At 43.6% G+C, this 24809-nt stretch overlaps 1 protein-coding gene across 9 annotated transcripts in view; it reads right to left on the reverse strand.

Annotated features, from left to right (window-relative positions):
- The window catches only part of PTPRM (protein tyrosine phosphatase receptor type M), a 1024381-nt gene that overhangs the window by 102870 nt on the left and 896702 nt on the right, over positions 1-24809 (reverse strand). For all 9 annotated transcript variants that reach the window (XM_069731071.1, XM_069731069.1, XM_069731074.1 and 6 more), the window contains 2 exons: positions 23709-23796; positions 18406-18482 (listed from right to left, as the gene is read on the reverse strand). In XM_069731071.1, coding sequence (XP_069587172.1) covers positions 18406-18482; positions 23709-23796 — 165 coding nt within the window. The remainder of the gene's footprint in view (positions 1-18405; positions 18483-23708; positions 23797-24809) is intronic.

Here is a 24809-nt window from a genome sequence, read left to right on the forward strand (position 1 = left end):
CTCACCACATTTTGATAACAATCCATACAGGTAAATAAATCAAACAACACATGTTCATAAATTACCATAAGTTCTGCACGCTTGTTGAAATTTATTTAATACTTCATACAAATGCCTTTGTTGGTGATGACAGCTTCAAGACACCTCCTAGATGGAGAAACTAGTCGCATGCATTGCTCAGGTGTGATTTTGACCCATTCTTGCACACAAACACTATTCAAATACTGAAGGTTTCCTGGGCTCCTTCTATGGACTCGGAGCTTTAGTTCCTTCCATAAATTTTCTATTGGATTCAGGTCAGGTGATTGGCTGGGCCATTCTAGCAGTTTTATTTTCTTTCTAAACAAAAAAAACAATCGAGACTTTCCTTGACTGTGTGTTTGGGATCATTGGGTTTTTGAAATACCACCTTCATTTCATCATCATCATCCTGGCAGATGGCACCAGATTTCTATGAAGAATGTCTCGGTACATTTGTCCATTCATCGTTCCTTCAATTACATGAGGTTTACCAACTCTGTATGCTGAAAAACAGCCTCACACCATGATGTTCCCACCTCTAAACTTCAATGTTGGTATGGTGTTTTGGGGGTGAAATCAAGTGCTTTTTGTCCTCCAAACATAGTGTGTATTATGGCATCCAAAGAGTTCAATTTTGGTCTCATTTGACCAGAATATATTCTCCTAGTATTACACAGGCCTGTCTAAATATTGTTCAGCATTCTTTAAAGGGAACCTGTCACCTGAATTTGGCGGGATTGGTTTTCGGTCATATGGGCGGAGTTTTCAGGTGTTTGATTGGACCTGCCAAGAGGACCAATAGAATGTGCTGCAGGGCCTGAGCACATGACCCTCGATCTCCAACGGGAGATCTTGCCCTGGCCAGAGATTCCCCCTGTGCAGAAGCGGGAACTCGAGACCTAACATTACCCCCCCTCCTAGGGCCCCCCCTCCTTGGGCCTCGCTACGCTCGAAGGCAGCAATGAGCTGTGGGGCCCGAATGTTTTCAGCAGGCTCCCATGACCTGTCCTCTGGGCCATAACCCTTCCAATCCACCAGATAGAACTTTTTGCCGCGTACCACCTTGCACCCCAAAATAGCGTTCACCTCGTAATCGTCCGTAGACGAACCCGATGTCCCGGCAGATGACTCAGAAAACCGGGACATGTATATGGGTTTCAAGAGGGACACATGAAAGGTGTCGGTGATACCCAAACGTGGAGGAAGAGCCAAACGGTAGACCACAGGATTAACCTGTTCGAGAACCTTGAAGGGACCCAAGTAGCGAGGAGCAAACTTAGTGGACTCAACTCGCAGCCTGATGTTACGGGTGGAGAGCCACACCAAGTCGCCAGGAGCAAAGGTCGGAGCGGGGCGCCGATGAACATCGGCGGAGGACCTCATTCTCTCCTTGGAGGCCCGAATGGCATCCTGCGTGCGGTCCCAAATGTCCCGTGCCTCCACAGCCCAGTCTGCCACCCTGGAGTCAGCAGAAGACACAGGCATGGGCACAGGAACACGCGGATGCTGGCCGTAATTTAGGAGGAATGGAGTCTGACCGGTGGAGTCGGCTACGGCATTGTTAAGTGCAAACTCTGCCCACGGTAGCAAGGATGCCCAGTCATCCTGCCTGGCAGAAACAAAATGTCGTAAATATGTGACCAAGGTCTGGTTGGCCCTCTCTACCAACCCATTCGTCTCGGGATGATATGCCGAAGAGAGATTCAACTCAATACTGAGTAGACGACAAAGCTCTCTCCAGAATCGAGACGCAAACTGGGGACCCCGGTCACTAACAATTTTGTCTGGCATACCGTGTAGGCGAAAGATATGCTTGACGAACAAGACAGCCAACGCCCGTGCAGAAGGTAGCCGTGGAAGAGGCACCAAGTGCACCATTTTGGAAAAATGGTCGGTGATCACCCAGATAATGGTGCAGTTACGAGACTTGGGTAAGCCCACCACAAAGTCCATCCCGACCATTTCCCAGGGCCTGTCCGCCACCGGCAGAGGATAAAGCAAACCAGCTGGCCGTTGCCGAGGAGTCTTGTTCTTGGCGCAAGAGACACACGCCCGAACATACTCTGCGACATCACGAGCCATATGCGGCCACCAGTATGTCCTCGCCAGTAACTCAGATGTCCTTTTGGTACCAAAATGTCCACCCACCCTGGACGAGTGTGCCCAAGAGAGAACCTCCGGTCGCAAACTGGATGGTACAAAAGTCTTGCCCGGAGGCACAGACTCTAGCGAAACCGGGGCTACAGTTCTCAAGCTCTCGGTGGGGACAATAAGCCGAGGCTCCTCCTCCTCCTCCGCAGATGACACAACGGAGCGAGAGAGAGCGTCGGCCCGAATGTTCTTCTCCCCAGAAAGAAAATGGAGGGTGAAATGAAACCGGGAGAAGAATAAGGACCATCTGGCCTGGCGAGAAATCAACCACTGGGCTGTCTGCAGGTACACCAAATTTTTATGGTCTGTGAAGACTTGGAAGGGAAAACGTGCTCCCTCCAAGAGATGTCTCCACTCCGAGAAAGCCAACTTCATGGCTAGCAACTCCCTGTCCCCGATGGAATAATTCCTCTCTGCTGGTGAGAAGGTCTTGGAGAAAAAGAAGCAAGGATGCTTCCGACCTTGAGCATCCTTTTGGAAGAGGACTGCTCCAGCACCAACAGAAGAGGCATCCACCTCCATGATAAATGGCTTATCAACATCGGGGCGATGTAGGATGGGAGCGCTAGCGAAGTGTGACTTTATAGAGTTAAAGGCCTTGGAGACCTCCTCAGACCACAATTTGGGATTCGCCCCCTTCTTGGTGAGGGCAACCAAGGGAGCTACCAAAGTTGAGAAGTGCGGAATGAACTGGCGATAATAATTAATGAACCCCATAAAGCGCTGCACCGCTTTAAGAGAATGGGGTTCCTGCCAGTCCATCACAGCCTGTAGTTTGGCAGGATCCATAGCCAATCCCTGGGCAGAGATGATGTAGCCTAGGAAAGGTAAGGACTCCTGCTCAAACATACACTTCTCCAACTTGGCATAGAGGGAGTTTGCCCGTAGGAGGTCGAAGACTTTGCAAACATCTCTCCGGTGGGAGTCAATATCTGGAGAGTAGATGAGAATATCATCCAGATAGACTACGACCGAGGTGGAAAGCATATCCCGGAAGATATCGTTCACAAAGTCTTGGAAAACGGCTGGGGCATTACAGAGCCCGAAGGGCATCACCAGATATTCATAGTGCCCATCCCTGGTGTTAAAAGCCGTCTTCCATTCGTCCCCCTCACGGATGCGAATCAGTTTGTAAGCACCCCGCAGATCTAGTTTAGTAAATACCGTTGCTCCCCGAAGCCTATCTTAGAGCTCAGATATCAAGGGCAAAGGATATTTATTTTTAACGGTGATGGCATTAAGACCCCTGTAGTCTATGCATGGACGCAATTCCCCATTCAAAACCCTGCCCCAGCAGGTGACACTGACTTCCTAATGAATCCTCTTGCCAGATTTTCCTGGATGTACTGTGACATTGCCTCCATCTCCGGGAGAGATAACGGATAGACTCGACCCCGGGGAGGCTCAGCACCAGGCAAGAGATCAATAGGACAGTCATAGGGGCGATGGGGCGGAAGGATCTCCGCCGCCTTTTTGGAGAACACGTCTGCATAAGACCAATACTGCTTGGGGAGAGAGGAAAGATCTGCGGGTACCTCTGTAGTAGCAACCTGAACGCACTCCCTCTGACACCTACCCCCACAAGATTCGCCCCATCCCAGGATTCTGCCAGAGGACCACTCAATATGAGGAGAGTGGTACCATAGCCAAGGTATTCCCAACAGGACCTCATCAATTCCCTCAGGAATGACGAGCAGAGATATAATCTCCTGATGAGTTGGCGACATGGACAGAGTAAAAGGGATGGTCTGGTGTGTAATCTGTGAGGGCAGTGTCGACCCATTCACCACTCGTACTGTTACTGGTTGAGCTAGCATAACCAGGGGTATTGCATGACGTTGGGCGAAGGCAGAAGACATAAAATTGCCCTCCGCCCCAGAATCCACGCAGAGCTCTACCGAGTGGGAGAATGAGCCTATAGTAATTGTCCCCTTAAAGGACAATTTAGAGGCAAACGTCGCCGTGTCTAGTGTACCTCCACCTACTACCACTAGACGCTGACATTTCCTCGACCGCTGAGGACATCTGGTGGCTAGATGTCCTGACTGCTGGCAAACATGACAGACCTTGAGTGCACAAGCGGTCCGGGACTTAGATCCCGCTTGTGACACTTCCCTGGCCTCATGTGACTCAGGAACCAGGACCGGAGATTCCAGAGGTTTGGCGAAGGTAGGAGCCAGCCGAAACCTCTGCCTACACTGGGCTCGCTCTAACCTCCGCTCGTTAAAACGGAGGTCAATTCGAGTGGAGACAGTTATTAACTCCTCCAGTGTGGCAGGAATCTCCTTAGTGGCCAGAGCATCCTTAACGTGGTCAGCCAGGCCCCTCCAAAATATGGGGATAAGAGCTTTATCCGACCAATCCAGCTCAGAAGCTAAAGTGCGGAATTGGACGGCAAACTGACTGACCAAGGACTCACCCTGAGTTAATGCCAGCAGTTGGAGCGCAGTATCATGGGTGACTTGAGGTCCTAAAAAGACCTGTTTCAGAGTGCTCAGAAACAGCGGAGCACTCTGCACCACATGATCGCCACGCTCCCACAGCGGCGTAGCCCATTCCAACGCCCTGTCCGACAAGAGAGACACTATAAATCCCACCTTAGCCCGCTCTGTGGGAAAACGTGCAGCCAGGAGCTCGAGGTGAATAGAGCACTGACTCACAAATCCCCTACAAAATTTGCTATCACCAGAAAATTTTTCTGGCAGCGGGAGGCGAGAAAATGTCGGAGCAGGGGTGGCAATGGACAGGGTTGCTGCAGCCACGCTAGCAGCCTGTACAGCAACTGCGGTAACATCCACAACTGAGGTTGCGCTCTCAAGAGCCGCCAACCTAACCAGGGATTCAAGCTTCAGGAGGCTAATTTGCATATTCCAGGTGCCTTCTGGGAGAAGCGAAGTCTCCCTAAGCTAGAAGATCGTTGGGTACAGCCGGGACCAGCTGCTTCGAAAGCATCACCAAACCAGGGATTCAAGCTTCAGGAGGCTAATTTGCATATTCCAGGTGCCTTCTGGGAGAAGCGAAGTCTCCCTAAGCTAGAAGATCGTTGGGTACAGCCGGGACCAGCTGCTTCGAAAGCATCACCAAACCAGGGATTCAAGCTTCAGGAGGCTAATTTGCATATTCCAGGTGCCTTCTGGGAGAAGCGAAGTCTCCCTAAGCTAGAAGATCGTTGGGTACAGCCGGGACCAGCTGCTTCGAAAGCATCACCAAACCAGGAATTCAAGCTTCAGGAGGCTAATTTGCATATTCCAGGTGCCTTCTGGGAGAAGCGAAGTCTCCCTAAGCTAGAAGATCGTTGGGTACAGCCGGGACCAGCTGCTTCGAAAGCATCACCAAACCAGGGATTCAAGCTTCAGGAGGCTAATTTGCATATTCCAGGTGCCTTCTGGGAGAAGCGAAGTCTCCCTAAGCTAGAAGATCGTTGGGTACAGCCGGGACCAGCTGCTTCGAAAGCATCACCAAATCAGGGATTCAAGCATCAGGAGGCTAATTTGCATATTCCAGGTGCCTTCTGGGAGAAGCGAAGTCTCCCTAAGCTAGAAGATCATTGGGTACAGCCGGGACCAGCTGCTTCGAAAGCATCACCAAACCAGGGATTCAAGCTTCAGGAGGCTAATTTGCATATTCCAGGTGCCTTCTGGGAGAAGCGAAGTCTCCCTAAGCTAGAAGATCGTTGGGTACAGCCGGGACCAGCTGCTTCGAAAGCATCACCAAACCAGGGATTCAAGCTTCAGGAGGCTAATTTGCATATTCCAGGTGCCTTCTGGGAGAAGCGAAGTCTCCCTAAGCTAGAAGATCGTTGGGTACAGCCGGGACCAGCTGCTTCGAAAGCATCACCAAACCAGGGATTCAAGCTTCAGGAGGCTAATTTGCATATTCCAGGTGCCTTCTGGGAGAAGCGAAGTCTCCCTAAGCTAGAAGATTGTTGGGTACAGCCGGGACCAGCTGCTTCGAAAGCATCACCAAACCAGGGATTCAAGCTTCAGGAGGCTAATTTGCATATTCCAGGTGCCTTCTGGGAGAAGCGAAGTCTCCCTAAGCTAGAAGATCGTTGGGTACAGCCGGGACCAGCTGCTTCGAAAGCATCACCAAACCAGGGATTCAAGCTTCAGGAGGCTAATTTGCATATTCCAGGTGCCTTCTGGGAGAAGCGAAGTCTCCCTAAGCTAGAAGATCGTTGGGTACAGCCGGGACCAGCTGCTTCGAAAGCATCACCAAACCAGGGATTCAAGCTTCAGGAGGCTAATTTGCATATTCCAGGTGCCTTCTGGGAGAAGCGAAGTCTCCCTAAGCTAGAAGATCGTTGGATACAGCCGGGACCAGCTGCTTCGAAAGCATCACCAAACCGCGCGCTGGGGAATTTTTGCCTGTAGGACATTATTGCAAGAGAGCTTGGCTGAGTAGATTACACAAGAAGGAAAACACACAGCAAGTCAGCAGGATCTAGGAGCAACATGGCAGATGTGACAACCTACATGGTGAGCTGCAGCATGTGCTACATGTTCACAGATCGACCAGAAGAAGAATCCAATTTCACCTGTCAGAAGTGTAGACTAGTGGCCCTTTTAGAAGAAAAGGTGCGGGGTCTGGAAGAAAGAATAGCAACTTTGAAACTCATCAAAGAGAATGAAGACTTTCTAGACAGAACAGAAGCATCTCTACTGGTCACGGAAGGTGCAAAAAGTGTCAGAGAACCTCCAAAAGCAGATGAGTGGAAGCATGTGACCAAAAGAAGCAAGAAGACCATGGAGAAATCACCAACCACACAACTGAAGAACCGATATCAAATCTTTGTAGAGGATGAAGATGGCACACCTAAGAATGAAGCAATACCAGCAAGCAAAAAAGAAAAGGGCACACAGCAACAAGTGACAGCAAAAAGTACAGCCAAGAAGCAACGAAGAGTGGTGGTGGTGGGAGACTCACTACTGAGAGGCACCGAAGCAGCCATCTGCAGACCGGACATAACTGCAAGAGAAGTATGCTGCCTTCCAGGTGCGATGATCAAGGATGTGACCAATAGGATACCAAAGCTCTTCAGCTCCAAGGACGTCCACCCATTTCTTCTGATACATGTTGGCACCAATGACACGGCAAGGAAGGACCTACCGACAATCTGCAAGGACTTTGAAGAGTTGGGGAAGAAAGTAAAGGAACTGGATGCACAGGTAGTTTTTTCTTCTATCCTTCCAGTAGACGGGCATGGCACCAGGAGATGGAACAGGATCCTTGATGCAAACAACTGGCTAAGACGATGGTGCAGACAACAAGGATTTGGATTCCTGGACCACGGTGTGAATTACTGGTATGATGGACTCCTCGCCAGAGACGGACTACACCTCAACAAACCTGGGAAACACACATTCGCCAGAAGACTCGCTACACTCATCAGGAGGGCGTTAAACTAGAAGAAGAGGGGACGGGAAGAAAAACATTAGACTCGAACAAAGACGACCCAGGAAAACATACTCAGAAGGGAGGTAAGAACATTTCTAAAACAATCCACAGTGAGGAGATTGGAACAAAACAAAATCCTCTAAACTGCATGCTCGCAAACGCCAGAAGCCTGACAAACAAGATGGAAGAACTAGAAGCAGAAATATCTACAGGTAACTTTGACATAGTGGGAATAACCGAGACATGGTTAGATGAAAGCTATGACTGGGCAGTTAACTTACAGGGTTACAGTCTGTTTAGAAAGGATCGTAAAAATCGGAGAGGAGGAGGGGTTTGTCTCTATGTAAAGTCTTGTCTAAAGTCCACTTTAAGGGAGGATATTAGCGAAGGGAATGAGGATGTCGAGTCCATATGGGTTGAAATTCATGGAGGGAAAAATGGTAACAAAATTCTCATTGGGGTCTGTTACAAACCCCCAAATATAACAGAAAGCATGGAAAGTCTACTTCTAAAGCAGATAGATGAAGTTGCAACCCATAATGAGGTCCTGGTTATGGGGGACTTTAACTACCCAGATATTAACTGGGAAACAGAAACCTGTGAAACCCATAAAGGCAACAGGTTTCTGCTAATAACCAAGAAAAATTATCTTTCACAATTGGTGCAGAATCCAACCAGAGGAGCAGCACTTTTAGACCTAATACTATCTAATAGACCTGACAGAATAACAAATCTGCAGGTGGTTGGGCATTTAGGAAATAGCGACCACAATATTGTGCATTTTCACCTGTCTTTCACTAGGGGGACTTGTCAGGGAGTCACAAAAACATTGAACTTTAGGAAGGCAAAGTTTGAACAGCTTAGAGATGCCCTTAATCTGGTAGACTGGGACAATATCCTCAGAAATGAGAATACAGATAATAAATGGGAAATGTTTAAGAACATCCTAAATAGGCAGTGTAAGCGGTTTATACCTTGTGGGAATAAAAGGACTAGAAATAGGAAAAACCCAATGTGGCTAAACAAAGAAGTAAGACAGGCAATTAACAGTAAAAAGAAAGCATTTGCACTACTAAAGCAGGATGGCACCATTGAAGCTCTAAAAAACTATAGGGAGAAAAATACTTTATCTAAAAAACTAATTAAAGCTGCCAAAAAGGAAACAGAGAAGCACATTGCTAAGGAGAGTAAAACTAATCCCAAACTGTTCTTCAACTATATCAATAGTAAAAGAATAAAAACTGAAAATGTAGGCCCCTTAAAAAATAGTGAGGAAAGAATGGTTGTAGATGACGAGGAAAAAGCTAACATATTAAACACCTTCTTCTCCACGGTATTCACGGTGGAAAATGAAATGCTAGGTGAAATCCCAAGAAACAATGAAAACCCTATATTAAGGGTCACCAATCTAACCCAAGAAGAGGTGCGAAACCGGCTAAATAAGATTAAAATAGATAAATCTCCGGGTCCGGATGGCATACACCCACGAGTACTAAGAGAACTAAGTAATGTAATAGATAAACCATTATTTCTTATTTTTAGTGACTCTATAGCGACAGGGTCTGTTCCGCAGGACTGGCGCATAGCAAATGTGGTGCCAATATTCAAAAAGGGCTCTAAAAGTGAACCTGGAAATTATAGGCCAGTAAGTCTAACCTCTATTGTTGGTAAAATATTTGAAGGGTTTCTGAGGGATGTTATTCTGGATTATCTCAATGAGAATAACTGTTTAACTCCATATCAGCATGGGTTTATGAGAAATCGCTCCTGTCAAACCAATCTAATCAGTTTTTATGAAGAGGTAAGCTATAGACTGGACCACGGTGAGTCATTGGACGTGGTATATCTCGATTTTTCCAAAGCGTTTGATACCGTGCCGCACAAGAGGTTGGTACACAAAATGAGAATGCTTGGTCTGGGGGAAAATGTGTGTAAATGGGTTAGTAACTGGCTTAGTGATAGAAATCAGAGGGTGGTTATAAATGGTATAGTCTCTAACTGGGTCGCTGTGACCAGTGGGGTACCGCAGGGGTCAGTATTGGGACCTGTTCTCTTCAACATATTCATTAATGATCTGGTAGAAGGTTTACACAGTAAAATATCGATATTTGCAGATGATACAAAACTATGTAAAGCAGTTAATACAAGAGAAGATAGTATTCTGCTACAGATGGATCTGGATAAGTTGGAAACTTGGGCTGAAAGGTGGCAGATGAGGTTTAACAATGATAAATGTAAGGTTATACACATGGGAAGAGGGAATCAATATCACCATTACACACTGAACGGGAAACCACTGGGTAAATCTGACAGGGAGAAGGACTTGGGGATCCTAGTTAATGATAAACTTACCTGGAGCAGCCAGTGCCAGGCAGCAGCTGCCAAGGCAAACAGGATCATGGGGTGCATTAAAAGAGGTCTGGATACACATGATGAGAGCATTATACTGCCTCTGTACAAATCCCTAGTTAGACCGCACATGGAGTACTGTGTCCAGTTTTGGGCACCGGTGCTCAAGAAGGATATAATGGAACTAGAGAGAGTACAAAGGAGGGCAACAAAATTAATAAAGGGGATGGGAGAACTACAATACCCAGATAGATTAGCGAAATTAGGATTATTTAGTCTAGAAAAAAGACGACTGAGGGGCGATCTAATAACCATGTATAAGTATATAAGGGGACAATACAAATATCTCGCTGAGGATCTGTTTATACCAAGGAAGGTGACGGGCACAAGGGGGCATTCTTTGCGTCTGGAGGAGAGAAGGTTTTTCCACCAACATAGAAGAGGATTCTTTACTGTTAGGGCAGTGAGAATCTGGAATTGCTTGCCTGAGGAGGTGGTGATGGCGAACTCAGTCGAGGGGTTCAAGAGAGGCCTGGATGTCTTCCTGGAGCAGAACAATATTGTATCATACAATTATTAGGTTCTGTAGAAGGACGTAGATCTGGGTACTTATTATGATGGAATATAGGCTGAACTGGATGGACAAATGTCTTTTTTCGGCCTTACTAACTATGTTACTATGTTACTATGTAACCTACCCTCCAGCTGCTGGATATACCGCAAGGATTGCTGTTTGTCCGTCATTACTAGCCAGACCCTGGCGCTAGTGTAATGTTAGGGCTAGCGGAACGCACCAAATACAAAGACAGATAGAGTATGGTGCGTTCGCAGCCTGGGGTCCACCGTGCAGAGATGGAACCTGCTGCCAAGTAATGACGGACTATATGGCGGTACTCATAAGTATACACACGTGGGTTAAACTTCACCCAGCGTGAAGGAAGCGATCCTGTTGCATCACAGGATCGCGGTACCGCACATAGAGCGCGAGCAAGTAGTCAGCGAACTCAACCCCAACTAGGATTGAAGTCCGATTAGACCCTTGCTGGCACAACACCGCAACTGGGTGTGTAAGGAAGCTGAATAACAATATTAGGGCACAAGAGTGCATGCGGTGCCGCACTGACGAACGCCACTAACCACCCAGGCTTGGGTAAGGAAAGCACAGAGGAAGTGCACGGCGCCGTACTGGCGGTCACAGCAACTGGACGCTGTAATGTGTGATTCGTGCTGTAGTATAAGTCGGGCGCTAGATAGCAACCATACACCTTCCGCGAACAGACATTCAATAGGGACGGGGTATCCAAGGACGACTTCCACTCACAACAAACACACATATGCAAATGTACACTAGCGCATGGCCGTGCGGTCATGCGCAGTTTATATAGTTGCAGCACAGGAAGTGGCCACAGAAACTTTGCCCTTCCAAGACCTGCCAAGAGGACCAATAGAATGTGCTGCAGGGCCTGAGCACATGACCCTCGATCTCCAACGGGAGATCTTGCCCTGGCCATGCTCAGTGTGTGCAGACAAGGACTTAGTCCCAGAGAAGTCCGCTCGCTGCTGACCAGCACTGGCTTTAATGGCAGAAGCTGAAGAAGCAGCAGTAACTCTCTGTACAGAGTGAGACTGAGCAAGACGCTGGGACCGACGTCCCTGCTGAGCAGACTCCACTGCGGCTGGATAAGAATGGGAGACCGCAGCGGAGATGGCTCGAGATTCCCCCTGTGCAGAAGCGGGAACTCGAGATCTAACACACGCCTGCGCAAGGCAAGATTGCGGCCAGCATGCAGCCAGCGGGTAAGGAAAGGGTGAATCAAACCACCTGAAAACTCCGCCCATATGACCGAAAACCGGTCCCGCCAAATTCAGGTGACAGGTTCCCTTTAAATACACTTGAACATCATTTTTGTTGATCAATAGAATCTTGAATGGTGAGGTCTTTCTGTAACTCTCCACAGGTGGTCCTTGGCTCTTGGAAAACTATTCTGATAATTATTTTCACTCCTCTGTCTGAAATCTTGTAGGGAGCACCTGGTCCTGACTGGCTTATGGTGAAGTGGCTAACCTATTTTCATTTTAATTGCAGAACCACCTATCAACCCTGGGTATTGTTAATACACCTCATTTTTTATCAGTTTCCCATGTTCCCTTTTTTTCTCCCTATTTATTTTTATTAATTTACATTTTATTTTTTTTATTTGTTGTTATATTTTATTATTTATTCTTATTTTCTACTATTTTTGTTTTTCCGTTTCTGATTTTTTTGCCCACACAATGATCCCATTGTCTATCTGCCTTTCGCAATGCCCTTCTAAGCCCCTTCGTCTTCTCCTGCCTTCCTATCTATATTCCCATATGGCTCAACCTCCTCCATTATACCATAGTACATTCTCTCCATGTTTAAGGCGGCTTCATTCTATTCTGTCCTGACGTCATTATGGGTGGTTTCTGTCCCCACTGCCCATTGCCAACCATTGAGGACAGTTATGCGGACCATGCTGCTCCTATGCCAACCATTGCCAACCACTTATGTCACTTCCTGTGATCTCAATGGGAGTGACGTCAGTGTCGGGTCTTTTTAAACCCAGTGATGAGCTGGTATGTAGCACTCCATGATCAAGTGACGTCGCTTATACACACAGCCCTGGCTCCTCTATTTCTTTACCCACAAACTGTGGCCTGATACACATGGTAAGATTGACTTTGTATATTTTTATTGCAGTTTTGCATTTCTGTTGTTTTACAATATACTGGATTTTTGGATGTTTTAGTGGACACGAATCTTGGTTGGGATCCTCTTCCAAATTACATTTTTCCCTACTGTTGATTCGTACTTATCTGTGTTTTCTTTTTTTTGTGGGCCTGGCATCTCTCTGAGACAAACCCTGTTACGATTATATCCCCTTAAATGGGTGACTACCACCTGAACATTATGTCATATTTATTATTTTTTTGGTTTCCTTGGTATTTTGCACGATATTTCTTATGACTGTTTTTATGATTGTCCCTACAGTGTATGTTTGATAAAGGTCTCCATTGATCGAAACGTCACGTATGATACACAGTATCTATTATGACCACTGTAATAAAATTCTCATGTTTTTTCACCATATTCACCTCAGAGTGCCGGATTTTTCTTACTACTTATGGTGAAATGATGTTCTTTCCACTTCCAGAGTATGGCTCCAACAGTGCTACCTTCAGTAATTCAGAAATTCTTTAGTAACCAATGCCATCAGTGTATTTTGTAACAATAAGGATTCGAAGGTCTTGAGACAGCTCACTGGTTTTACCCATCATGGCATGTTTCTTGTGTGGTACATTGGTAATGAGACACCTTTTTATAGGCCATCAGATGAACCAGCAAATATTATTTTTCACTAAGCGGCAGCATTACTGATGGATTTCAACTGGTGTCATGACTTTCCATGGCTTTTTGCACCTCTCTTTCTTCATGTGTCCAATATTTTTTCCCTGTGTCAGTTCTCATTATTACACCTAACTTAATTTATGGACATCTATGGTTTGATTTCTTTGCCTGTGTGGATTGGATGGATTGCTACCGACATCTGGTGAAAATTCTGGTGCCAATGGCACCGTTTGAAATATATTTACTTACTGGTTAATTGCGTAATTTGCTGTTTTTTACTGCATTTTTAAATTTTTTCCCCATTTTTTAATAGATTGTATGATGAAATTGATGGTGTCATTTAAAACTAAAGCTCATGCTGCAAAAAACAAAACCTAATGTGGTATGTGCACAGAAAAAAAAAGTTAGAAGTTGGTGGAAGTGGAGAAAAAAATGCAAAAGAGGTAACATGGAAGATTGCCAAGGTCGAGGTCCCAAGTTTATGATGCTGTTGCATGAAGTGATACTATAGCTTCACCATACTAGTTCATATACTGTATATTCAAAACTCCTAACACTTGAAAACTACAGCAAAGTCACAAGGTTTATTTTCACAAGGTACTGAATGCTAGTCAATTTAGTACCTTAACCCCTTACCGGCATCGGACGTACTATACCGTCCGATGCCGGCTCCCCTGCTTTGATGCAGGGCTCCGCGGTGAGCCCGCACCAAAGCCGGGACATGTCAGCTGTTTTGAACAGCTGACATGTGCCCGTAATAGGCGCGGGCAGAATCGCGATCTGCCCGCACCTATTAACTAGTTAAATGTCGCTGTCAAACGCAGACAGCGGCATTTAACTACCGCTTCCGGCCGGGCGGCCGGAAATGACGTCATCGCCGACCCCCGTCACATGTCCGGGGGTCGGCGATGCGTCTCCATTGTAGCCATAGAGGTCCTTGAGACCTCTATGGTTACTGATTGCCCGTCGCTGTGAGCGCCACCCTGTGGTCGGCGCTCACAGCACACGTGCAATTCTGCTACATAGCAGTGATCAGCAGATCGCTGCTATGTAGCAGAGCCGATCGTGCTGTCCCTGCTTCTAGCCTCCCATGGAGGCTATTGAAGCATGGCAAAAGGTAAAAAAAAAAGTTTAAAAAAATGTGAAAAAAATAAAAAAAACATAAAAGTTTAAATCACCCCCCTTTCGCCCCAATCAAAATAAATCAATAAAAAAAATATCAAATCTACGCATATTTGGTATCGCCGCGCTCAGAATTGCCCGATCTATCAAATAAAAAAAAGTATTAACCTGATCGCTAAACAGCGTAGCGGGAAAAAAACTCAAAACGCCAGAATTACGTTTTTTTGGTCGCCGCGACATTGCATTAAAATGCAATAACGGGCGATCAAAAGAACGTATCTGCACCGAAATGCTATTAAAAACGTCATCTCGGCACGCAAAAAATAAGCCCTCAACCGACCCCAGATCACGAAAAATGGAGACGCTACGAGTATCGGAAAATGGCGCAATTTTTTTTTTTTTTTTTTTTTAGCAAAGTTTGGAATTTTTTTTCACCACTTAGATAAAAAATAACCTAGTCATGTTTGGTGTCTATGAACTCGTAATGACCTGGAGAATCATAATGGCAGGTCATTTTTAGCATTTAGTGAACCTAGCAAAAAAGCCAAACAAAAAACCAATGTGGGATTGCACTTTTTTTGCAATTTCACCGCACTTGGAATTTTTTTCCCGTTTTCTAGTACACGACATGCTAAAACCAATGATGTCGTTCAAAAGTACAACTCGTCCCGCAAAAAATAAGCCCTCACATGGCCAAATTGACGGAAAAATAAAAAAGTTATGGCTCTGGGAAGGAGGGGAGCGAAAAACGAACACGGAAAAACGAAAAATCCCCTGGTCATGAAGGGGTTAATAATGGTCCTTTCCATGCCACCATTGTCTGCAGGGAGCAGCTGTTAAAACATTTTAGGGCAATCAAATAGACAGAATCTAACTCCTGAGAACATGTCCTCCATGACTTAAAAGATTGTCCTCCTAGTACTTATTTCACCCATGAATGCTAGTGAATGACCAGTTGGACTCAAGAACAGTAGAGCCACCACATAAGCTAAGTATGCATGGAATCCTTATGTAAAATGTATGACTAAGTTGAAAATGAAAAATACTTCATTACATTTCACTTTGTCTAAATCTGAGTGAATGATATTTCTGCAAATGGCGATTAATGTATGAAGGTGACAGGTTCACTTTGATAATGTGTTCACATGAAGCAATTTGGATCACAGACCTGAGATTATACAAAATTTGCTACTCTTCAAGGTTCGCAGATAGGTCACCATAATAACCATGCGGCTGTTATCACTGAATGTAAAGTCTAATTTGAATTCAACAGGAATTATAGCATAGTATTAGCCATTTCCACCTCCGCTTTTAACTGCTTAGCACAGACAGCCACTTTTCTCACAAAGCAACTAACTGCCTCTAAATACTTCTGCATATTTACACTGAGTGTCCCATTATTTTCAATTAGAATTTCATATTAATTGATTTATCTATAAACTTCCCATTTCTCAAAACAGTTCATTCCAATGTAAAACATTCAGTTAACATGATGCAATACGAACAAAGAAGTGCTGCTGAATAATTAAGGGGTTTACATATTTCATGAAATGGCTTGCTTGCATTAGAAGCATTGGTTAACAGCTGCACACTGCTTTGAAGGGAACTTAAAAGTGCAGAGATGACAAGAGATTGCAAAGCACAGCATTAGGAATTACATAGTTTTGTCGCATTAATATGCAAGCAGATTTCTATTTAATGAAGAATCATGCCAAATTGGTGACACAAGAGAGACATAACATTTACTTTGTCCACACTTGTGTCGGGAGGAAGGGTAGACTGTCTGGAGGCCACCAAAGTGACACCACAAAAATAGAAATATTGTCACAACTATTTTTGCCTAAAAGTAAATATGATTCATTCTTTATACACTGTAAGAGCCAATGTTGGGCAATAAACCCAAGGGAGAATCATGTTCATTGTGTCACAGCTGAAAGCAAAGTCAAGTATGGTTCTGCTCTACAGGACGCAAACCTTTATTAAAGTGGTTGGTCCATTGGGAGGTTCAACAGTTATCATCTCTTCCTGAGATAAGTGATAACTGTATGATCCCTGGAGGTGCTACCAATGCGACCCTCGCCAATCATGAGAACTTTGTCCCACAATCTCCAATTGAGTGGATTTGTGATCACGCACGTTTGTTAATGCCCCATTTAATATCTATAATTCTGAAAGAGACTGAGTGTAGTGCTTTGCTATCTATATCAAACCCATAATCCATGAATGACAAGTGGTGACTACTATTTCACTTAAAGGGAACCTGTCAGCAGGATTGTGCACTGTGACCTACAGACAGTGTCAGTTCAGCGTCGTTATACTGATTAAAATGATACCTTTGTCGATGAAATCCTTCTTGTGGTTGTTGTTTAATCTTTATTTTCAGTTTTCAGTTAATGATATGATCGTGCTCCAGGGTGGCCTGTGGGGCGTCTTCATGTGGTGCTCTACTTACATATTCAACTGTATGGCTTCTGATAGGTCTCTGATCCCTCAGTCACTTGCCCCCTATTTTACATAATGAATATAATATGTATTGAAAAAATTCATTCAGCAGGCAGACAGCGGCGCATGATTAGCATCTAAAATATGTATTAAATTATTTTATTTAGTTATATACATTTATACTAAAAAAAGTATATATTTCTGAAAATGACACCGGCCGCACCTGCGCAGTAGCATCTATTAGCGATCCGATAGATGCTACTGCGGAGGTGCCATATTGGTGGAGACACATTTTTTTCTCCTCTAGCAAAATGACGCTGGCAGCGCCTACGCAGTAGCATCTATTGGAGCGCCATTTTGAGACAGAATTTTTTTTTTCAGAATAAATGTATATCACTAAATAAAATAGATTAATGCATATTATAGATGCGATCATGTTGCAGCGCAGGCGTCGCCGCCTTCCTGATGAATGTGATCTTTTTTTTAATTCATATTATATTCAGTAAAATAGGGGAAAGGTCACTGAGGTAACTGTCATAAGCCATCAGTATTAATACCGAAGCAGAGCACCACATGAAGATATCACCACACAGCCCCGCCCACAGGCCGCCCTGGAGCACATCATTTACTAATAACTACAAATAAAGATTTAACAACAACCACAAGACGGATTTCATCACCTAAGGTATTATTGTAATCAGTATAACGGCACCGACCTGACACTGTAGGTTACTGTGCACAATCCTGCTGACAGGTTCACTTTAAACAGGCTACAGTGCTACAGTGAGACCTCCAGCAATTACGGTATACATTTATCACCAATCCTCTAGACAGGGAATACACTTTAAATGTTGTTCATGGGTTGATTAATTAATTAAAACTAATTTGACATGTAATGAGAATCCATCTATAAATTGCCTTGGAACCTAACCTAATCCACTATATCCATACCGAGAATCTGCCGTATGAGAAGAAAACAGTTTTATCAAAGCAAAGATGTTAGCTTAATTGGGATCTGTACTTTCAACAAACTTTGCATAAATCAGTAGTAAATGTGAATACAAAATACTTTATAATATATCTTATCAGGTAAATCTGTTGCGTTCTCCACTTATAAGACACTTTTTTCCTTCCCCCAGGATTCTGTCATGTTAAAGACCATTTTGGGGTGAATCTGCTTAATGAAAGAATTAAAAACTTCCTAATAAACAGAATAAACCGTATAGGTAGTGTATGTGACATAACAGTAGAGAAGAACAGTTACCATCTGTTTCCTCATATATATGGAGGCCACTTTGACATTACTAGGGCTAGGTTTGAGTTAAAGAGCTTGAAAGGGGTTAAAGTTACAGAAAATTGAAATTTTGGGCAAAAAGTTGCCGAAGCTAGCGAATTTGAATTTTAAAAGATTAGATCATCCCTAACAGTTACCCTTTAATTCTGGGGAACAAAGAACATTGGAGACTAAAATTACAGGCAGAAATTCAGGCAGAACACAAGTGTGCAAACGATTCCCGAGACATATTATATGAATACAAGCCTTATGTACATACATCAATGTAGTTTCCATTGATATAGTCAGAGCTGGATTCATCTTCAATGTTTTGCAGCCTCACACGGGAATGGTCATCTGTCAAAGAGAAAAGATTACACATAAAAGGCATTCTACTGAAAATATATGCAAAATGTACAAACCGTTAACCAATATTTTAGCTTTTCTCACAATCATTTGTTGTGCAAGCAGGTAATATACACCAGGAATACTTTATGTCTCTTTCTCCTTCTCAAACAAAAATATATTATGCTGTGAGAAAAATTTAAGATGACATTCAGTGCTGCAGAATCTGTTTGCGCTATGTGAGCAATGGTAAATGCAAGGAGAAAAAGAATACGCTGGTAGGGAGAACACCGAGATATGTAAACAGTGAAACCTTTATTAAAGTGTGCACACAGACCAACAATACTATAAAAACACTTAAAAACAAGTGTTTTTATAGTATTGTTGGTCTGTGTGCACACTTTAATAAAGGTTTCACTGTTTACATATACCGGTGTTCTCCCTACCAGCGTATTCTTTTTCTCTTTGCATTTATCATTGTTCTTTGTACGCTGTGGGATTGATCCCGATTCTGTATTTGAGTCTGATCCATGGTGCCCTCCATTTTTTGTAAATGTCAGCAATGGATGCTAAATTAACAATTATCGTGCAATTTATTCCAAAAGTATGTAAATACACATCTCAGATACTGAAGAAGTAACATAATATACCGTATTTTTCGGATTTTAAGATGCACTTTTATGATCCCCAAAATTAGGGGGAAAATGGGGGTGCATCTTATAAACCGAACACTGTTCTTACCAAGAGGTCAATGCTGCGGGCCCAGAGCTGGGGGTGTTGCAGTGGTGGTGCGGTGGTCCTGCGGCAAGCGGTGGTCCTGCAGTGGTGGTACGGCGGCGAGCGGTGGTGGTATGGCGGCAAGTGGTAGCCCTGCGGTGGCAGCGTAAGGCAGCCACCATTCTTTTTCCGGGGTCCGGTATCTCACTCAACGCAGATGGAGGAAAGTCGATATTTTATCCGCTCCTGCCTCTATGCGATGTCTCCAGGAAAACAGCCGCGGATACGGCGCAGATGGAGATCTCGGCTCCAAGATCTTGGGAGACGAGATCTCAGCACCAAGACCTCCATCTGAGCATGCGCCGCCCTGGCAGCCACTTTCCAGGAGTCCACCTCATAGTAAACAATGCGGGGGCTCTTGGCTTTCAGAAAATGTTGGCGGAGCCCCTGCACCACCGAACATCCGCAGCACCATTCCTGCCTCCTCCAGCAGTGACCCTGGGACCCTGTTCCACTGCGGCCTGCACCACCGAACACCCACAGCATCGCACATCCGAATACCCCTTTCTCCCAGTCTGGGGTTCGCAGCATCGACCCACTCCTGCCTCCGCCAGAAGCGACCCTGGGACCCCGCTTCACTGCAGCCACCACCCCCGGTAAGCAATAAGACACCTGGATTGTAAGAAGCACCAGCATTTTATTAAAAAAAGTTTATTTTTCTCCTCAAAATTTGAGGTGCGTCTTATAATCCGATGCATCTTATAAACCGCAAAATTTGGTACGTCTTTACAAAATGAGACCAAGTTTTACAATACTTTGATACGTCCCAATAAACTGTACTTAATCACGGGGTTTCGGATTGACTGCATAATTAGGCACTCAATTTCAATAAGTACATTTTTGTGCTAAAACTTACCGGGAGTAAACCTAAACATTGAATTACAGTAGATTCTCTACCAAAAAGTGTTAAAAATAGAAAATTGTACAGAATTTGACCGGATTTGGTCACCTACTGTATTTGCGACTGTGATTTGGATTGTTAAAGGGTATTTGTTTTACTGTTCTTTGTATGTTAAAAATTCCTTCAATAAAAATCTTGAATTTGAAAAATAGTAAATGAACAAGTTTAATTATCAGGATTTTTTGACTTGAATAGAACTGTAGAATGGATTTTGCAATGTGAAAATCTTGCACAATCCCAAAAGGTCTATTTGTCTCCTGGATTAAATTAAAATGGGTCTTGTCCAGGTGCTCTGGGCTAGCGCCTCTTACTGATTGTAATAAATTACTTTTCATCCTGGTGGCACAGTTCCTTATTGCGCCCTTCCTCGCGCTGTGATAAGACGCAAGCTAGTTCCTAATGCACCACAGGGCTTAATTAAGCTCTTGTACCAAAAAGTCAACAATGTCAGCAAATGACATTTAGTCTAATGCAATGCAGAAATCTAAAGATATATATTCAAAGTTATGTGCACGTCAATATACGTCTACGTTACTGAAAGACAATGAATATGCGGAGAGAGAGGAAAAAAAAGTTGATATACTGATGCTCCAAGCTATGTAGGGATGTGTGGATACTAAATATTCCAACAGGGAGACAAGAAGTGAAACATATTCTGTTGAGACTGAAAGGCACATTAATTATACTCCAAGCTCAGGAAGACAAACCAAGAGATTGATTTTACATTAGTGCTGCTATGGATCACAAAAGAAAATACCATCTGCAGGAGAGAGCTGCAGAGTTTCAGTGACTGGCAGGACCTTGGTCCAGTGGCAAAGTGGGTACTCCGTGGCATCTGGACTGGAGTACTATGAACAGAATACTTCCTTTCGGAGCCTTCTCTGATTAGTAGGCATAAAGCACATCATGAAGGAGCACTAGCGTCGACGAGGGCCTACTTTTCATTAGAGGCAGAGGTGATGCTAGCAGGTACTAGGAAGTTCATAGTAATCTGGTCGGATGGCCGCTGGACCAGGATCCTGCAAATCGTATTGCTCATACCTATTAGAGAGATCAATTCTTAGACTTGAATTTGTTATCCAACAAGAATGAAGGTCCTGCGCCTAACGTCCCTCATCATTGCAAAACACAGTATTAATGAAGCAATGGTTGGGAAAGCACCCTGTCACATTAATCAATGGCTATAAGGTTGGCTGAAATAATCAAGTTCTTCTCACTCCAATTATGTGGTGATGAGGATAGGGAAGTCTAGGACCTCAGTTCTAGTGATTATTGGATCCCAGCAATGGGGACCTTAGTGATCAAACATTTGTGGCACAGCTCTATAATGACCAGAACTACATTTGATGTCCACTGGCAATGTAAATCCAGTGCTCAAACATGGCATGCTTTAGAAAGAATATATGTGAGTCTAGCATGCATGTATGTATGAAAGACAACATCAGCCACATACCAGAAAGTGCAAACATCTAAGCATTTAGTAAATTCTCCAACTGAGTGATAGCTTAATGTATTATTGCTTACACTGTTATTGCTCTCACTTTTGCATCTGCAATTTATACCTTAACCCCTTAGCGATGACTGTCCTGCATGTACAGCGGAAGTACAACAATCAGTGTATGACAGTGGTCCCCAACTCCAGGCCTCGAGGGCCGCCAACAGTGCAGGTTTTCAGGATTTCCTTAGTATTGCACAGGGGTTGGATTCCAACCCCTGTGCAATACTAAGGAAATTCTGAAAACCTGCACTGTTGGCGGCCCTCGAGGCCTGGAGTTGGGGACCACTGGTGTATGAGGTGGGCCCAGGAGCTGAGCCCCCTCCAGGTACCAGCTGCATCATATAGCTGACACCTGACAGTAACTATTGTATCGGTGTCACCCTATAAATGACACTGTCAAGAGAGACAATAACATTTAAGGTGGCGATGGACACTTCTAAGGGTCACTGGCTCCCCACAAGATGCGATTGAAAATTCCAAAGGGTTGCCATGGTAGCCGAGGGTCTTCTGAAGGCCTCATGTCTGCTGTGTGAGATGTGGTTGGATTTCAAAACAGATTGTCTACTTCACAATGAACTGCCATACTGTTGTTGAATTGTATTGTATGTTGCTCATTGGCAGCACAAGGCATGTGACACAACAATGTCACGTGGACACTGTTCACTGGAATAGTGCCATTGAGGTGAGTATCCATGGTTTCTATCTTATTTTGGCTCCTGAATTGATTAAGCTGGGGATGTCCAGTAGTGGACAACCACTGTAAATAATAATACTAAGAAAATTACCAGATCATTTTATAGCACAAGTAATGCCTTAAATACAAAACCCAAAAAACAATTGTGGAATTTCAGTTCTTTTTACCAAAAAAAAAACAAGCCCTCATATGTTGATAGAAATATAAACAGGTTATGGCTCTTGGAAAACAGTGAAGAAAAAATAAAAGCACAAAAAAAATAAAAAATTACACAGGGGTCAAAGAGGATCGATCAGTCATCAGATTTCAAAATATTTCACAAATAGATTTCTTAGACCTGAAGAGGCTGGTATACTTACTTTGAAAATCCATGTCAGAATAGCTGCATAATCCTTTATGAAAGTTTACTTCAATTTCAGCCCACCTAGCCTGACTGACAGCCCTTCAGTGTCCCTAATCCCTGTGGTTGAGGCCTCACACTGCTCAGTACAAGCTGCAGCTGTCAGTCAGGCTGGGTTGGTGGAAGCTGAATGCACTTGAACTCTCTCAATCTATAGCTGGATTCATAGATTCTCATTTTAATATAAGGATTATTATACCAACATTCTTATTTTCAAGTAAATACACCAGTGTTACCAGGTTAAAGATCAATTTAATAAAGTATGCAGTTTGTATTGTGAAATCTGGTGACAGATCTGCTTTAAGCAGTAAGCCAAAATCTAACAAATAATCTATCCCTCTCATTTATTAATAAACGGTTTTGTTATTTATGACTTTTCAGCACTTTTACTACTTGTGGAAAAAGCTTTTTATCCCCTCGGAAAACATTATTATTAAACTATAAAATGGACTCCGTTATGCGAGTTCTAGCGTAATTGTCTTTACGCCGAGAAATTTTTAAATACCCGCCTGCTCTTTGGGCTCAGATGATTTATTTAACAGGCACAAAATTTGTAACCTTTTCTTCCGAACGATCCGCGGATGTTTCCCATTTGTAAAGGTTATAAATTTGCCTGTGTAATGAATTATTTAATTTCACTCCTAAACCTTTCCGAGACTTAAAAAAACTGTAACTTTAGATAAACAGATGCCTAATTATCTACTGTTCTCACTAACGAGAAGGAGTCAGATTAAAACGCCCCCCAAAAAATTTGCTCCACCCGGACTCTCCGAAGGGTCATGGAGGGTGAATATATATTTCATTTTTACACTTGAGCATTCATTAAGAAAAGACAATCTTGCTCAGGGGGAGGTTTAAATATTATTGTCCTCCAAAAGCATGCTTGTAAACGTTCCCGGTCATTAGTATCAGAGCCGGCTCAGGAAGGGAATGATATGCAGTGCCCGTATCACACTGTCAACACTTACATGCTATGATATTCCCATATCTATTCTTCATTCTGTTCTCGTCTTTCTTGGCAGACTCCCACGGTGCTGACTGTCCTTCAAAGAAGCTCTAGAAAAAAATTAAAAAAAGTGTCACCAAACGTTATGCCACATAGAAGAAGGAAAAATAAAAAAAAGACGCATATGTAGTCCAAGGTTAGGGGACGAATTACAGCAATAACTTCTTAAAAGGGAAAAAAATGCCAGGTTGCCTGAAGTGATAGAAATGATTGCCTTGGCTGCTCACAATGATTTAATTATCTAGAGATCTATCCGAACAATCATGTCTGCTTCATTTGTGGAATACGTAAGGTGCAATTTATGTTGTCAGTATCGCATATGCCTTTCAAAGCAATACCACCCATGCTTTCTCTTTAGATAATGAGACTAGAACAAGCAATAATAGAGAGATAAATGGATATTCACAAAAGAATATGATACGTTTCAACAATGTGCATGTATTTCAAGTCATAACAGAAGCCAACCAGCCTCCAAGGGTTCAAAGAGAACTGAGAAATGATTGGCAAGTATACCAACAATGCAGATTAGAAGAGTGCAGAAGGAATATATAGTATTCATCCAAAAAAGAGCTGAAAAACACCAATAGGGATATTATTATTATTAATAATTATTATAGCGCCATTTATTCCATGGCGCTTTACATGTGAGGAGGGGTAAACATAATACAAAACAAGTACAGAAATCTTAAGCAATACAAGTAACAACTGGTACCGGAGGAGAGAGGACCCTCACAATCTACAAAAATATATTACATGCACTACAAAACAGTGCATTATTTGTGACACATTGTTACAGTTTTTTTTATTTTAGGTTGTTGGTATTTTTTTTTTACAAAGTTTTTTTCCTAAAGTCTTTACAATAGATATGATAAAACATACAAATACAAAGCCATATTGACGTAGCCAATACATCAGCTGACATTGGCTGGTTTCTGAAACTCACTAAAGGTTTGCTTACCCCAGCGTTTCCCAAACATCAGTGATCACGGCCCCCCACAGCTCATGTTTTCAGGATTTCCTTAGTATTACACAGGTGGTGTAAGTATCATCAAGGCCTCAGGAG

Source organism: Ranitomeya imitator, chromosome 6 (assembly GCF_032444005.1).
Source record: "Ranitomeya imitator isolate aRanImi1 chromosome 6, aRanImi1.pri, whole genome shotgun sequence".
Taxonomy (NCBI): domain Eukaryota; kingdom Metazoa; phylum Chordata; class Amphibia; order Anura; family Dendrobatidae; genus Ranitomeya; species Ranitomeya imitator.